At 41.1% G+C, this 14,214-nt stretch overlaps 1 protein-coding gene across 2 annotated transcripts; it reads right to left on the bottom strand.

Moving 5' to 3' along the window:
- Positions 1-353: 353 nt before the first annotated feature.
- Positions 354-9,171, bottom strand: LOC109468080 (scavenger receptor class F member 2-like). 2 transcript variants are annotated; one of them, XM_019766318.1, is made up of 11 exons: positions 8,978-9,171; positions 8,563-8,721; positions 7,872-8,009; positions 6,875-7,038; positions 5,668-5,788; positions 4,609-4,740; positions 3,795-3,947; positions 2,328-2,477; positions 1,332-1,472; positions 917-1,107; positions 354-574 (listed from the first exon to the last, which is right to left on the bottom strand). In XM_019766318.1, the coding sequence occupies exons 1-11, from the start codon at positions 9,042-9,044 to the stop codon at positions 392-394; spliced, it is 1,599 nt and encodes a 532-aa protein (XP_019621877.1). In that variant the 5' UTR covers positions 9,045-9,171; the 3' UTR covers positions 354-391. The 2 variants fall into 2 exon arrangements, with proteins under 2 accessions (XP_019621877.1, XP_019621878.1); XM_019766319.1 differs by having other exon boundaries at positions 2,328-2,462.
- Between the last annotated feature and the right edge of the window lie 5,043 nt (positions 9,172-14,214).

The raw sequence follows: 14,214 nt of genomic DNA, 5'->3' as shown, positions 1-14,214 counted from the left end.
GCATAGGCGGTATACGTAGATCCAGGAGATCACACAGGCGGTAGATCCAGGAGATCACACAGGCGGTAGATCCAGGAGATCACACAGGCGGTAGATCCAGGAGATCACACAGGCGGTAGATCCAGGAGATTTCGTCTAAAATATTGAGATCTTTGGAATACATCCTGAGATTTTTCCATTTTCAACAAAGCTGGGGGTCATTATGATCCGCTATGTAACAGAGATGTTTTTGACAAAATATTGGATATGTACCTCTAAGCTATAAACAGCCAGAGAGATTAGTCCAAAGTGCTCTGCTCATTCCAATAATAATCTGCTCGCTGTTTTATGTAGTTTGCCATACATTATACCATGTGCAATTGTCGTGCAATAAAGTTCTTCAAAATATGTTTTATTTCCTTCTAGGTTTTCTGGCGGCCTGCCACTGTTTCCTGCTGGGCGCCAGTTCCCGCTCCATCTGCACACGTTTCTTGGGCGACACCAGCAGGGTGTTCTCCCGCCGCGGTCTTCCCGGCTTCCTGTGCGCGCTCCTGTCTGCAGTCATAGGCGCGCCCGCTGGAGGGAGCCCCAGCTTCTGTATGGAGAATATTTGAGAGTGTGATAAATGAAGTCAACAAATGTATTAATATGATCTTAGTTACAACTTCTCACAACAAAATAAAAACTATTTTATCAGTGAAGAGGTTCATTAGTCAAGTAAAATTAACGGATAGTAGAACATTCATCAATCAGTGACTGTTTTGAAATGTAAAGTTTTGTGACGTGTAAGATGAAAACAAGATGGCCGACCGATGACGTCACATTATGGCGGTGCCTATGGTGGAAGAGTAAAGAATAAAGAGTACGTAACTTTACATAATTATACAAACGATGCAGTACAAACAAACAAACAACAACGAAATGTCTTCCTTCTGACCTCGATCTCTTCCGTAGTGACGAAGATAGGAAGGACGTCGTTGGACGGGCAACATTTCTGTTTGCAGCAGCAAAAAGCGCCCCCTATGAACAGCGCCAGAGTTAGCGCACACAGGGTGGGCGGAAGAAGGGTCCACATGGGGTCTACAGGGGCATCCTCAGACGCCAAGTCCACACTTCCATCGGACAGACCTACAAGAACAGAAACGACTTTGTATAATATCAAATCAAAAGGTAAGAAGGAATGAAATTCAATAGTTAACACAACTTTCCAACCAACATCTGCTTGGATCTTAGACCCTCCGATGATACAGACACCGTGAGCAAACGCAAACAAACAAACAAACAAACAAACAAACAAGCAAACAAACAAACAAGCAAGCAAACTTTGCACATGTCTGTTTGTGGAGACCTACCTAGAGTCGGTGAATCAGCAGCTGTGTCGCAGGTGGCACCCGTAAAATCACCTGTACATGTGCAGCTGAAGCTGTCTTGCGTCACCTGGCAGGTACCACCATTCAGACAGGGATTGTTGGAACAGGCATCGGGTACAGAGACTGTGCGTGTACAGCGGTTGGGTTAGTGATGACATTTGTATGACAAAAACTACTCATTGTAAGGGATATTAAGAGTTACGGAAGGTCCTTCCAAAATAAGTTGCAATTTTCCTTACATTGTTATGGCAAAATGAACATTGGCAGTTTTACAAATAGAATATATACGTGTTTTTAAAGATTCACAACAAAGGACCTTCGCTAGACTATAACATTTATAAGACTGTACTCAAAGACAACATGGGGCACCGCCCTGCCCTCACCCTATCACCCTAATTGTCCCTATCAGGCCGAATAAATAGCCGAATGTTATTTTTACCACAGTGGGCCGCTCCTAATCCGGCTCGATTTAGTGACAGTGAAGAAGATTGACGGATGTCACTCCAAAAGTCCGGAAATTAACCCCGTAATTTATCCAGTTGTGCAGTATGATTTCTCTTTAGTAGTAGTAGTAGTAAGCCTTTATTTCAACTCGAAAGCTTGTTCTGTACATACATATGACCGCTTTTCAACAAGATCGAGGGTGAGGGCGGGGTCACGGATTACAAATCAAACCAAAAAGATATAATACAAAAATGAATAGTAAATTATCAGTCCATTATCAGTTCGTGTGCCTTATCATACTCCTAAAAGTTCCCAATGACTGGGCATGTGGTGGCAAGGAGTTCCACACAGTCGCGCCCGAGTACCTCAGTGACCGCCTGTACACTTCCAGTTGGGGCCTGGGTATGATAAGGTTGTCCGATGTGCTCTGTCTGGTGGATCTGGTGGCTTCATCTCTGTACTGGATGAAAACCCCTTGCATATGTTTGAATATTGTTTACCCGAATGTAGACTAGTTTGGAAGACAACACCCACCTTGCTGACAAGATGGTCCCTCCCGTCCATCAGCACAGCCTTGTGCGCATGCTCCGGTGTAAGGGTCACATGGTTGGTTGTCTCGACAGTGACACTGCTGTGTGCAGCCCGCGCCAAAACGTCCCGGCGTACAGGCTGCAGAACGGGACACTGCATGAAATCAGCTATTTAAGCAGTCTTAAAGCATGCTTAAAGGTTCCGTTTTAGCACACTTTAAGCAAATTTAAGCAATCTTTACGCGTGTATGAATATTACTTTTAAGCTAGGTTTAAGTTTGTGCGTAAAGTGCTTAATGGCACTCTTTTAAGTAACATTTAAGCACCGTAAAGTAAGCTTAAATAACAAAATCCAAAATAATAAGGGAAAATCCATTTTATTCCCTTTTTTCGACTTGAGATTCAGAAAATAAAGTTTTCAATTTCACGGAATTGCAGTCGTTTTGGCTGGTTATTTAGAAATCCAAGAAACTCATATCTAGATATTCAAGATGTCTTGAGTCAATTTCCTCATAGAGAGTTTTAATGATACGGAAGGGGTGATCTGATAGTGTGTTTGAACTCACGTGACTGTTACGTAAGCCGCCATCTCGTATGGTTAACCTCAAAGTTGCCGGGTAAATAGGAATCTAATTTTTACCACGTAGTTATGGTATTATGCAAACTTGTAAACTTCAAAACATTCATGATGAAACATAATGACACCAAAAAGGGGATGGAAACAAAGTTTTATTACATATTGTGTCTGTGTCGACCCACATAAGGAACCTAAAATGCAATGCAGTTAACCAAACTACATGAATCGACAACGTAGAAGCTGTTTTTGTACACTAAGGCCATGTTAATTTGACCATATGGATGACATACTCTGGCAACCCCAAAACCTATATGCGAGCGTGCGAATGAAAAAAAAAGTTTTGCCAGAAAAAGTTATTATTATGAAGTCTACGTGTTCATGAAGGTTGAACAAATTCATTTATTTACATTTTCGTTTTTTCTTTTGGTTGTTGTATTCTACGACATTGGTATTGTTTGTTTGTTTATTATTTGCACAGCAGCAATAAAAAATTATACAGAATAAATTAATAATGAATAAAACAGGTGCAGGAGGAGGAAAAAAGCTTATTTAGCTTATGCTAAACCCTCCTCCTCTATACTAACCAAAAGTAAACATAATTGAATTAAAATAAGGCATACATACATAACGAATTGTTATCAAAATAATTCAAACATGGGCAAAATGATACAATAGCAATAATGATTACAGTAGTATACATAAATTGAGATGAAATGAAATTGATATGGTATCGTTGTCAAATATTTTTTATGCAACTTACGGTATACATTTGCTTATTTTTCAAGTCTTTTCTACGATTTACAACGTGTGGCTGAAAAGCATTTTTTTTGGAAACGGCCGAAAATTCATGCGCGTACGGATGTCATCCATATAATCAAATCAACATGGCCTTACCTTCAGTACAGTCGATCCCGGTAAACCCTGTTGCGCATGAGCAGCCCTGGGGGTCTGGAACACAAAAGACACGACCTGCGCATGCTCCATTATCATCGTTGGTGGCGTCACACCTAAAGGAACAGTCTCGACCAAATCTGTTACCGCCACACCCTGAACAAATGTAAAGTAAAGATGTAAGTTGCAACTTACGGAAAGGGTGTAATATGAAAGACATTTTATTTAAGAGATTACATCTGTGTATGACAGGTTTCCTACAAAAGGGAATTGCGGTCCAATTGGAAAATGTTTTGGAAGCTCAGTCAAAATCTTCTGTGTTATTCACAAAGAAATAATGATAGGAATCTAAATGTCTTGGTGGCGTAGAAAGCCATTACTTTTCTGTCCTCAAACCATATTCTCTGAGGACCCCAAAACTGATGCGAGTGTACGGATAAAAAAAGGTGGCAAAAAAGTTGCTTTCATAGTGAAATCTACGTGATTTTGAAGGTTGAACAAATGGCACAGATTATGGTATGGCAAATAATAAACTGTTCAAATTCAAATTTCTTCACACTTTCGTCTTTTTTGTTTGATTTTGACATTCTACGACATTGGCCTTGTTTCCATTTTTAAAAACTTATATTTGTTTATTTTGCAACTGTTTTGTACGATTTACAATATGGTTTTTCTTCTGGAAACGCCTGGGCAAAATCAGTTTAAAAATTCATGCGCGGGCGGATGTCATCCTTATAATCAAATAAACATGTGTATGGCTTTATCAGAACAGACGTATTAACCCTGAAGTTGCTTGGTATGTCTGTGTCTGTCTTACCCATCTCACAGTTATTTCCCATGAAGCCTGGCGCGCACGTACACTCCCCGGTGTTGTGGTCACACTGGCCGCCGTTGTAACAGGCCGGACAGTCCTCATTACAATTCTGTCCCCACTTGTTCTTCGGACATCCTAAAACAAGGAAGTGTAGTTCTGCTTTTTATACATCAATAAAGGTAAGGCCACACCAATTTGATTTGTTTTTTCTCGGATATTTTCCGAAAAAAAGATGAAGTGACATGGCAAAATAAAAAAAAAGAAAAGAACAGGCCAAGGCACCCCATGATAGCCGGAAATGTTACAATATGAGCCATGAAGTGACCATACCAGGCTGGTTTATAATTAAAACAATAGATCTTTTAACTTTTAATGAAACAAAATTGCGTTGTTACATAAAGGACTTTCTTCAACCGTTGGGGCCAAAATATGTATTTCTTTGATCATTTTGCAGTTGATTTAGAACAATTCTTTTTTGCAAATCAGACAAAAATGGACAGGGCAAATCCGAGAAACAACAAATTTCATTGGTGCGGCCTATTGAGATATAGACTGAAGAAAATGAGCGGATGCTACTTGAAATGTTTCCAAGACGTATCCAATTGCTTGAGTAACTTAAGCTTGAGTTTTGTTATCTACTTTTCATACACTTTGTAATATCCTCATTGCCATTGTCATTGCAATTGACAACAGAGCGAGGCAATTGTAAGTTAAGCCCACTTCTCAAATAAAAGAAACTATTAAGCATGGTAGTATATAGAGATGTTGTTGACCTTTAGTATAATAGGAATATCAAGAATCTAACAAATGTACAAAGTGGGAAATGATAGCAATTGGTCTATATTCTATTTAAAAATCTTGGTCATTATAGAAATTAAAGAAAAGTAGTACTATGGAAAAATAGACTGTTATTACATACACCAAATAGAATGGGACATACCTCAACTAAAGTTTAGAATAAATAGGGCATTCTGGTTTCTTGAACAATGTGATATATATAAATAAGACATGCACATTGTGTAAAGTTCATGGACGGATCATGAAAAGGAAAAAAAAGTCCACCTCTCACGATAAGACGGACAATCCCCTGGTTGCCTTCTCTTCGAGTAGACTCAGACGAGAAACACTCATAGATGCCCGCGTCTGCTGCCACCACGCTGTCAAACGTCTCCGCAATCTCAATCTGTGGAAAGGACGTGTAGACTAGTTAGACATTAGTTATAAATGCCTAAGCTAGCTTTATAAAGAAAGTGTTTGAAATTATTTTCCTAGAACGGCAAAAGCCTCTTTGTCAGATAGCATTAACATCGCGGCGCAGATATGCAAAGGTTTTTCGGTGATAACGGAGGCATAACGCCTGGCCGATGATCTTTAACCACAGGATAAACCACCGAGTGAGCGTAGCGAATGCATGTCGTTTATCTTTGCAATTCATATCAAACTAAAATGAAGGTTTAGATCTGTAACTGGTAAACATAGATGTGATGATGTAAGTAACGAGCTACCGCCGTCTGCCGGTGAAGTTGGTCTCCAAAGGGTGGTTATACCGGGCACGTCGTCAGAACGTACTGCCCCTACGCGAAACCACGTCTTGGGTAACGTTGCATCAGAAATTTGTCCGTTACATTCTAGTACTAATCTTTCCCGAAACATTAGAAAACTGTAGACGGGATGTCATCCTTGAATACGTTAACACGCCAAAACTATGTAGAAATGCCATGCACATTACGTAGTAGTAGTAGTAGTGTAGTAGTTGTAGTACATGTAGTAGTATTAGTGTAGTAGTAGTGTAGTAGTAGTAGTAGTAGTTAAGTGTAGTAGTAGTACATGTAGTAGTAGTAGTAGTAGTAGTAGTAGTAGTAGTAGTGTAGTAGTAGTGTAGTTGTAGTAGTAGTAATAGACTGGTTTGATAGTTCTAAGAAAAAGATAAACATGCCTCCTGGCAGCCATGGAGGGCTGAATTGTGAGGCTATTTACAAATGTCTATCAAATTATCATACATTAACAGTTGTCATCACTTAGCAAACAACCTTACAATTCACTTGTTCAACATAAAAATTCTAAAAACAATTGGTAATCTACAACAATGCTACAATATTTTGCATGTAACATTCTTCTCCTTTGTCAACACTTCATTTCAACGTCATTATTATGCAAATAGACATTAACATAATATATGCATAGTGCTGTTAATACACAGACACACACACAGGCACGCCAAAAATGATACCTCTATTTTTCATGGACAAAGACATAGGGAAGTCCTCACCCGCTCTGCTACATTCCCCCTGTTGAGTTTAATGACGATGAGGCTGCCGTCATGTTGCCAGCGGATGTTGACCTGTGACCTCCCTGACCCTGACAGCGCCATGTGTAATCTCGCCGAATCTCCGATGCTGGCGGTCACTGTGAACTGCGTCGAGAAAAACACCGCTGTCTCCGGAATAAGGCAGGACAATTCCCATTAATAAAATTCAAACAGTCATATGAAAGAGAAAAAATATCTGGACATTGAAAACTTCAGCTATCGCCGAAATTTTTTTTGGGAAATTATTAACACAATGAATAGAATAGTTTGGCCATCGTAAGTAAAGTAAAGTAAACAAGGTACAACAGGCTGAACTGAGCGCATTATGGTTTTTTTTTCGTTAACTATGAAGAGACAAATAGTTGTAAGATAAGCACAATCCTATTTCAATGTTTTTGAGGGAAATAGTAGCGCAAATATAAACACAACCTTTTTTCATGGCTTTCCTTTTAATCGCTCTTTTCTTCTAGGTCCTCTTTTATTGTTGCTTGGTTTGTCTGACAACGGGCAAACAGTTCCCTTTTTCTCCCAGTCTAGGCGCCAAGGTCAGCTTTTCCAAAAGCACCTATTTTTATTTATAATACGAGTAGGTATTACAAACACCTGACTGGCCAATGATATTACAGCCTCGTAATCAATACCAAATGGAAGGTCTTGATTAATCTATGTCCTCTTTAAGTTGCTGCTGCGTAAAGTTTGGTATTGCATATAAAAAACGAACTATCACCCCGTAATTCATGACGGGGTCAACATGTAAAGTAAATCGGTGAAGTCACATTGCGTTAAGACTGAAGTCGGAATGCGTTTAAACCGGTTTGAAACTACCCCTTGAGGTGGTTTGGAATCGAGGCGCTTTCAATACGATTTGGCTACTTGAATTCTGCTTCGGTATAACCTGGATCCAATGCGCTTCCAGCTCTTTCGTCTGAACAGGGCAAAAATATCTCTTGATTCTCACCTGAGGATAAGGTTTTGGCGGTTGAGACTGAAGCCGTCTGTCCGCTGCTGTCCGTCCCGCTACAGGTGAACACACCTGTCCTGTCTGCTCCACCTGCAGGTGAGAATGTCAGCATGCCACCTGGCCACGACTCCGGACCTGAAACAGATTGTGTGATGCCTTCAGAAGGAGCTGATCGGTAATCTCCAAGCAGATCCCTCTTGGTGGCAAAAATACAGTATCAAATTGGCCATGCAGTATCCATTAGCAAGAGAAGCTCCGCGGCCAAAAAAAACCCGGCCATATATAAAAATGTAACGATCATTCCCCCAAAACCTCTGCTTGGAGAGTACTGATCGGGGGAGTTCCCTTTTCATGTCTGTAGACAGGATTTTGGTTGGGGGGTTCTTCCTACTGTCTTCCTACATCAGAGTAAAAGACAAAACAATAAATCAGAGCCTTGTCTTGTCTCCTCTCTTCACATTTATCTGCCATCCACGTTTCAGTATGGCAACAGACATCTTTGCCTATTTACGGCATGCTGACCACCGTCAGAGGGCAACAGTTTTCTCCAAAATCAGGCGAAAATTAATGCGCGCGCTCATGTCATCCATAAAAATTACTTGCTATGGCCTAATGGAGTAACAAAGTATCACAAGTATCCCGAGACATCAGAACAATCTTTATTACACCTCTCCCTACGCCGACATACCTATAGTACTTGTGACAGCTGACTCCGGGATTACCCATGACCCTTCAGCCGTGAACCTGACGGAGTCTCCGCTGTTCGTCACACATTTCAGGAACGTCTGCGCTTCTGCAGTGACCACCAGGGGGCGCTCGTTCACAAGGGTGACGTCAGCTACTGCACCTGCAAATTATGTATAAAACCAAAATGTCAGCATTAGATGCATGTATAAACAGATGGCGCCAGTTTCAACGTAAACTTGTAAAATCCCAAAGGGCACCCAAAGACCGCAATATGACAAAGAAAGACAAGAAAGACAAAATACGGTGTATTTAAAGGAGGCCTACTAATCCCGCTTTATAGTCGAACGATCTACCACTACGCCACCCGACGTAATTGTCAATATATTAACGCACATTATTTGAAAAGGTTTACTTACCTACGTAACCAGCCAACTCTGTCAATACTGCAAACACCAGAAATAGAACTAATATTGGATCTACCATAGCTGTCTGAAATTTATCAATAGGCAACTAACGAACCGTTTGGACGACGATAATCACGTATAAACTGGCAAAAAGATCGGTTTAACATGTTGAATATTGAAACGACAAGTCCTAAAGGCAAATATATAAAGACTCATAAATACATCGCAACCAGCAAACTAAGGAAAACACAACAAGTAGTTTTATTCAAGAGGTGACGGTACAGCTAAATCTGGGGCTTACGTCGCTACCAAGAGCCGTTCACGGTTTGAAGTACCCTTGAGGGTATGTTTCAGAGCGCAGAAGTGTACTTCAGAGCACAACGAAGCGTTAAGAAGTCCTTTCCAGTGTTGAACTATATCACGGGGCCAGTAACATCCGGCTTTTAAGTACCGACATGTCTTCACAGCGAAATTAATGTGTACAAGGAGACTGAGCGGGACTAAAGCGAATGCAGCAGTCTTTAAGGCAATCGGAATGTGGCGTCTTTGTGTAATGTAATTCTGTTCTGTAATGTAAACATTAGGCCACACCGCCTTAATTTTATGGATGACATCCGCGCCCGCATTGATTTTCGCTTTTTTTTTTTTTTTAAGAAAAGATCACGTCTTCCAAAGCTCTGGCCTGGCTTTAGACCTGGGTAGTCCATGGTAGTTAGCGAAAACGAAGCCGGTGGTAACTCTGGAGGACGGCACTCAGGCTACCGAAGCTCCACGACTCAAGAACTAAGTACATACGTAGTGTCGATTCATAAATTCCGCAAAAATCCAGCATGTGCCGGCCTGTCGTATACGTCGCCAAGTAATCCGGCTTTGTATTTCTGTGGTTTAGTAGCATTTTTATTTTTGGTCGCATTTTCCTTTTTTTCCCGCGCGCACTAGTTTGGGGGTCTTTATAGGATGTCGTCCATAAAATTCAGTCTGTGTGGCCTTACCGTATAATTTAGTATGCTGCTAGTAATTGTTTGAATTATTTCTATACATTCTTTAGATTGTTCAAATTAATTGATTTGTCTTTTTTGTTCTGTGTATTTTTTCTTTTTAGAATTTGATATTATTTGCATTGTTATCTTAGCACTTGTCTATTTTCTATTCATTATGTATCTATTGCAGTATTCACAATTTTGTTGAATCTATGGTTAACACTTGTATCTAGATCTGTTCCTGTTTTATTCTAACATGTAATCACAAGACGTGGTGACGGCACACTTAGCTTACATTAATCCCGCCACCAACACAGGGGCTGTACAATCCTTATTTTTACCTCAGCGAAGTGAGGAAAGTTGTGTGTAAAATGCCTTTCCCAAGCGCACAAGATCGGTGCCATGTCAGGACTCTTTCCCGGGACCTCTTGGTTCCGGGGCGAGCACTCAGCCGCTACGCCACCCTGTCCCACAATTTTTCTATTTCTTCTCCATTTACATGTAATACTATGTATGTATTGTCTAACTGAAGTGAAATGAAAATATTCATTACTGTGTATTTTTTCAGCACCCCTGTGGAAAAAAAGGACATACGCATTGCCATGTTATATATGTTGCCAAATATGACATGCGGGAGGGAATGTTACAAAATACATCAGTCTCGTGCGTGTCGGGGTAGATCGAGGCTGCATTCTTGAACCGATCCGCAAGATGGCGCCGCTGTACGGTCATGGCGGTATAGCTTGAGGGGTCGCTAAATATACTCCATTGTTCCTATCGACGAGCGGTATTCTGCAAAAAGGATTTAAATCGAAATCCCAGGAAAAGAATGCCTCAGGAATATACTGAACAACACGTCAGACAAACGACACGTCATACACTGCGCCTCCGCCGCCGCAAACATGTTACTAAAAGCAAGGAGATACACATGGTACCTCGTTGGTGAAAATCTGCAAAACTCGTCAAAAAAACACATACATACGTATATATACAAACAGAGAACTCTATGGCAATCACTCCATATCTTTATTTGCAATCAGATACAGACGCATGTACAGATACAGATTCATGTACAGATATACAGATACAGATTTTCCGAGTAGGATGACCGTGTCAGTCCCTACACCTGAGTGAGGGTTACAGTTGACACGGCGGCCTTCGCGTGGATTTGTTTAAGGTGGATAACAGGTTGCGAATCTGAGACCCACACACTTGGGCATCCGTCTTCCCCAGCGGATCCACATCGAGGGAGACGTGCTGGTTCCGGTTGGGATGCTTGCAGCGAGCTGCCGGATGACTTGGTTACGCTCAAGGTCCGCCTTGACTACGCCAGCCCGCCTGGCGCTGCTCTTGAAGACAACTGCCGTACGTTGGAGACAGAGAACTACCGAACATGTATATTGCACAAATTGTCACCTTTGATCACTTACAATAACAAAAGTAAGTTAGCGTTTCCGTTTCAAAGTGAATTATGTTAACGTTGTTGTCCTTGTTTAAAGCTGATATCTCGTTAAACGTGGTCTCCTGGTTTACGCTAGGTTCAGTTCTGAGTCAACATTTCTCTCTAGCTGGGTATTTAACTCTTGTGCGTGCGTGATGCTGGAAGTGTCTCTAGGAGAGCACGTCGAGTCGGTGCGTACTCTCGATGTACCGAGAATTCTAAAATGGCATTCGCTAACTGTCGCGAAGGCATGGCGACCTTTGATATTTTACAATATGAGATTATGAATATGAATTAGTAGTTGTATTATTGTGGATTCAGATTCCATGGCCAGCGTCGGTTGTAAGGAGAGAGTGTAGTTTCACTATAAAATCAGTGTTAACAGATAGAGGGCACATATGAAGTAGCCAACGCCACACTTTGAAGATCCGTATCGAGCCTTCTCGAGGTATTTTTTTTTTATTATTGGTAAGGCCACACCGACTTAATTTTATGGATGACATCCTCTGAAGACCCTCAAAGTAGTGCGCACGGTCGAATAGAAATAATTTCGGTCAAAAAGTAAAAATGCTACTAAACCACAGGAATACGAAGCTGGTATTGCGAATTTGCGTCACTGAATGCCATCCAGTAGATTTCCAGTGACGACTGACTTATGAATAATTTATCAAGGCCCACGGACCTGGTTCTTTCACTTGTAGAGTAGCCAATTACCACTGATCCGGTGGCACACGATGGGCGAAAACACGTATTTCACTCCCCCATTGTTCGTCGATATAAAGCGGTTATACACACTGTACAACGAGAATTTTCGTAGCACTTTCATTACTTTAGTTTACAGCATGTGTATTGAGAACGGGTATCTTCATAATTCTGCTGGTTGTTTGTAGAAGAACGGCTCAATGAAACAGTTTTCAATACCATGGCGACTTAGCAGATAACACGCAATGCTTGTTGTCTGTCATTTCCCTCCATTTTTGTGTTTGGCGATGGGTTGGGTTTGCTTCATGAATCTCGGCTTCGCTAAGATCTGTGTGTGGAAAGGGTCATCAGTAGACAACTTTAGGACCACAGGTGCAAGAACAGATGGGCCCGGGCCTAGCCCGCTTTGCAGCCGCTCCGGGAGCGGTTGGCTTTTGAAAACAGGATAAAGAAATAAAGAAGCCATATTATGTATCAAAATGTGAGTTGCCGACAGCACGCCCTACATACAGCACGCCCTACATACATACTAATAGACACTTACGCTCAATTAAACACTAGCTGTCGGTAACAAAACAAAGGGAAGATGGAAAGACTTATGAAGGCACCTCTGTACCAGAGGCGCTGACATACACGTGTACCTACAGTCACGTTTCAATAAGACGGAAAGACTCATGGCACTCCATAACCAGGGACGAAGACACCCATCCTGGACTTGTGCGCATCTTGAAATAGTATCCGACGGGCTAGAAACGTCAGTTGGACATTATATGCCGTGACGACAAAATGAACTTTTACTCGTCTTTTTGTAAGATAAATTTAGCTGCGGATGCAGAAATCTTTGAAATAAGAAGTCATTGGCCTACTAACCTCTGTGTTAGCTCATACAACGAGTCAGCACAAACCCATTTAAAGTTTAATGACCCTTTGCTTCAAAAACCGTCCCAAGTAACTCGGCCAGAGTGGAAAAGGTCATCAGTAGACAACTTTGCGATTCCAGGTGACATCTTCCCCCACTACTATTTCAACAAAACATTGAACACAAGAAAACCTACCAAAAGAGTAGAAAACCCAAACACCATCCAAGACACAAGAGGTGTGCTGGTCACGAAACTTGGTGAAATAAAGAAGTGACCAAAAACAGATTTCCATTCTCTTAGAAGGTAACGAATTGATTGTAAACGTTTGCAAATATGAACTTCCCTTCTACAAAGAATTGGTAGTAGATATAGTCTGTCATTCAATACAGCAATACTGTAATATCTATTCTGTCATGGGCCTTCTAAGCCTTGTGTCATCACAAAACTGCTTGAGTTTGCAGGTTCACTGACCCTTTGTTTCGTAAGCCTTTTTGTACATGTTGATGTCTTATATGTTTTTGTCATATGATGAAGTGTTCTGAATAGTACTCCACTATTCAGGACACTTCATCATATGACAAAAACATATAAGACATCAACATGTACAAAAAGGCTTACGAAAGGCTCACTTCTTTATTTCACCAAGTTTCGTGACCAGCACACCTCTTGTGTCTTGGATGGTGTTTGGGTTTTCTACTCTTTTGGTAGGTTTTCTTGTGTTCAATGTTTTGTTGAAATAGTAGTGGGGGAAGATGTCACCTAGAATCGCAAAGTTGTCTACTGATGACCTTTTCCACTCTGGCCGAGTTACTTGGGACGGTTTTTGAAGCAAAGGGTCAATAAATTTAAGTGGGTTTGTGCTGACTCATTGTATGAGCTAACACAGAGGTTAGAAGGCCCATGACTTCTTATTTCAAAGATTTGTGCATCCATCCGCAGCTAAATTTATCTAACAAAAAGACGAGTAAAAGTTCATTTTGTCGTCACGGCATATAATGTCCAACTGACGTTTCTAGCCCGTCGGATACTATTTCAAGATGCGCACAAGTCCAGGATGGGTGTCTTCGTCCCTGGTTATGGAGTGCCATGAGTCTTTCCGTTCTATTGAAACGTAACTGTAGGCACACGTGTATGTCAGCGCCTCTGGTACAGAGGTGCCTTCATAAGTCTTTCCATCTTCCCTTTGTTTTGTTACCGACAGCTAGTGTTTAATTGGGCGTAAGTGTCTGTTAGTGTTTTAATACCATGGTCTCTGATACAGGACTT

Source organism: Branchiostoma belcheri, unplaced genomic scaffold (genome assembly GCF_001625305.1).
Source record: "Branchiostoma belcheri isolate BF01 breed outbred unplaced genomic scaffold, Haploidv18h27 scaffold190, whole genome shotgun sequence".
NCBI classification, from domain to species: domain Eukaryota; kingdom Metazoa; phylum Chordata; class Leptocardii; order Amphioxiformes; family Branchiostomatidae; genus Branchiostoma; species Branchiostoma belcheri.
This window is presented reverse-complemented; position numbering and strand designations above follow the sequence as displayed.

Coding starts and splice junctions, on each gene's coding strand:
- LOC109468080 (XM_019766318.1), bottom strand. CDS start 9,044: ATGGTAGATCCAATATTAGTTCTATTTCTGGTGTTTGCAGTATTGACA. Junction 4,741..5,667: donor TGTCCGTCTTATCGTGAGAG/GTGGACTTTTTT, acceptor TCCTTGTTTTAG/GATGTCCGAAGAACAAGTGG. Junction 1,473..2,327: donor GGGACCATCTTGTCAGCAAG/GTGGGTGTTGTC, acceptor GTACACGCACAG/TCTCTGTACCCGATGCCTGT.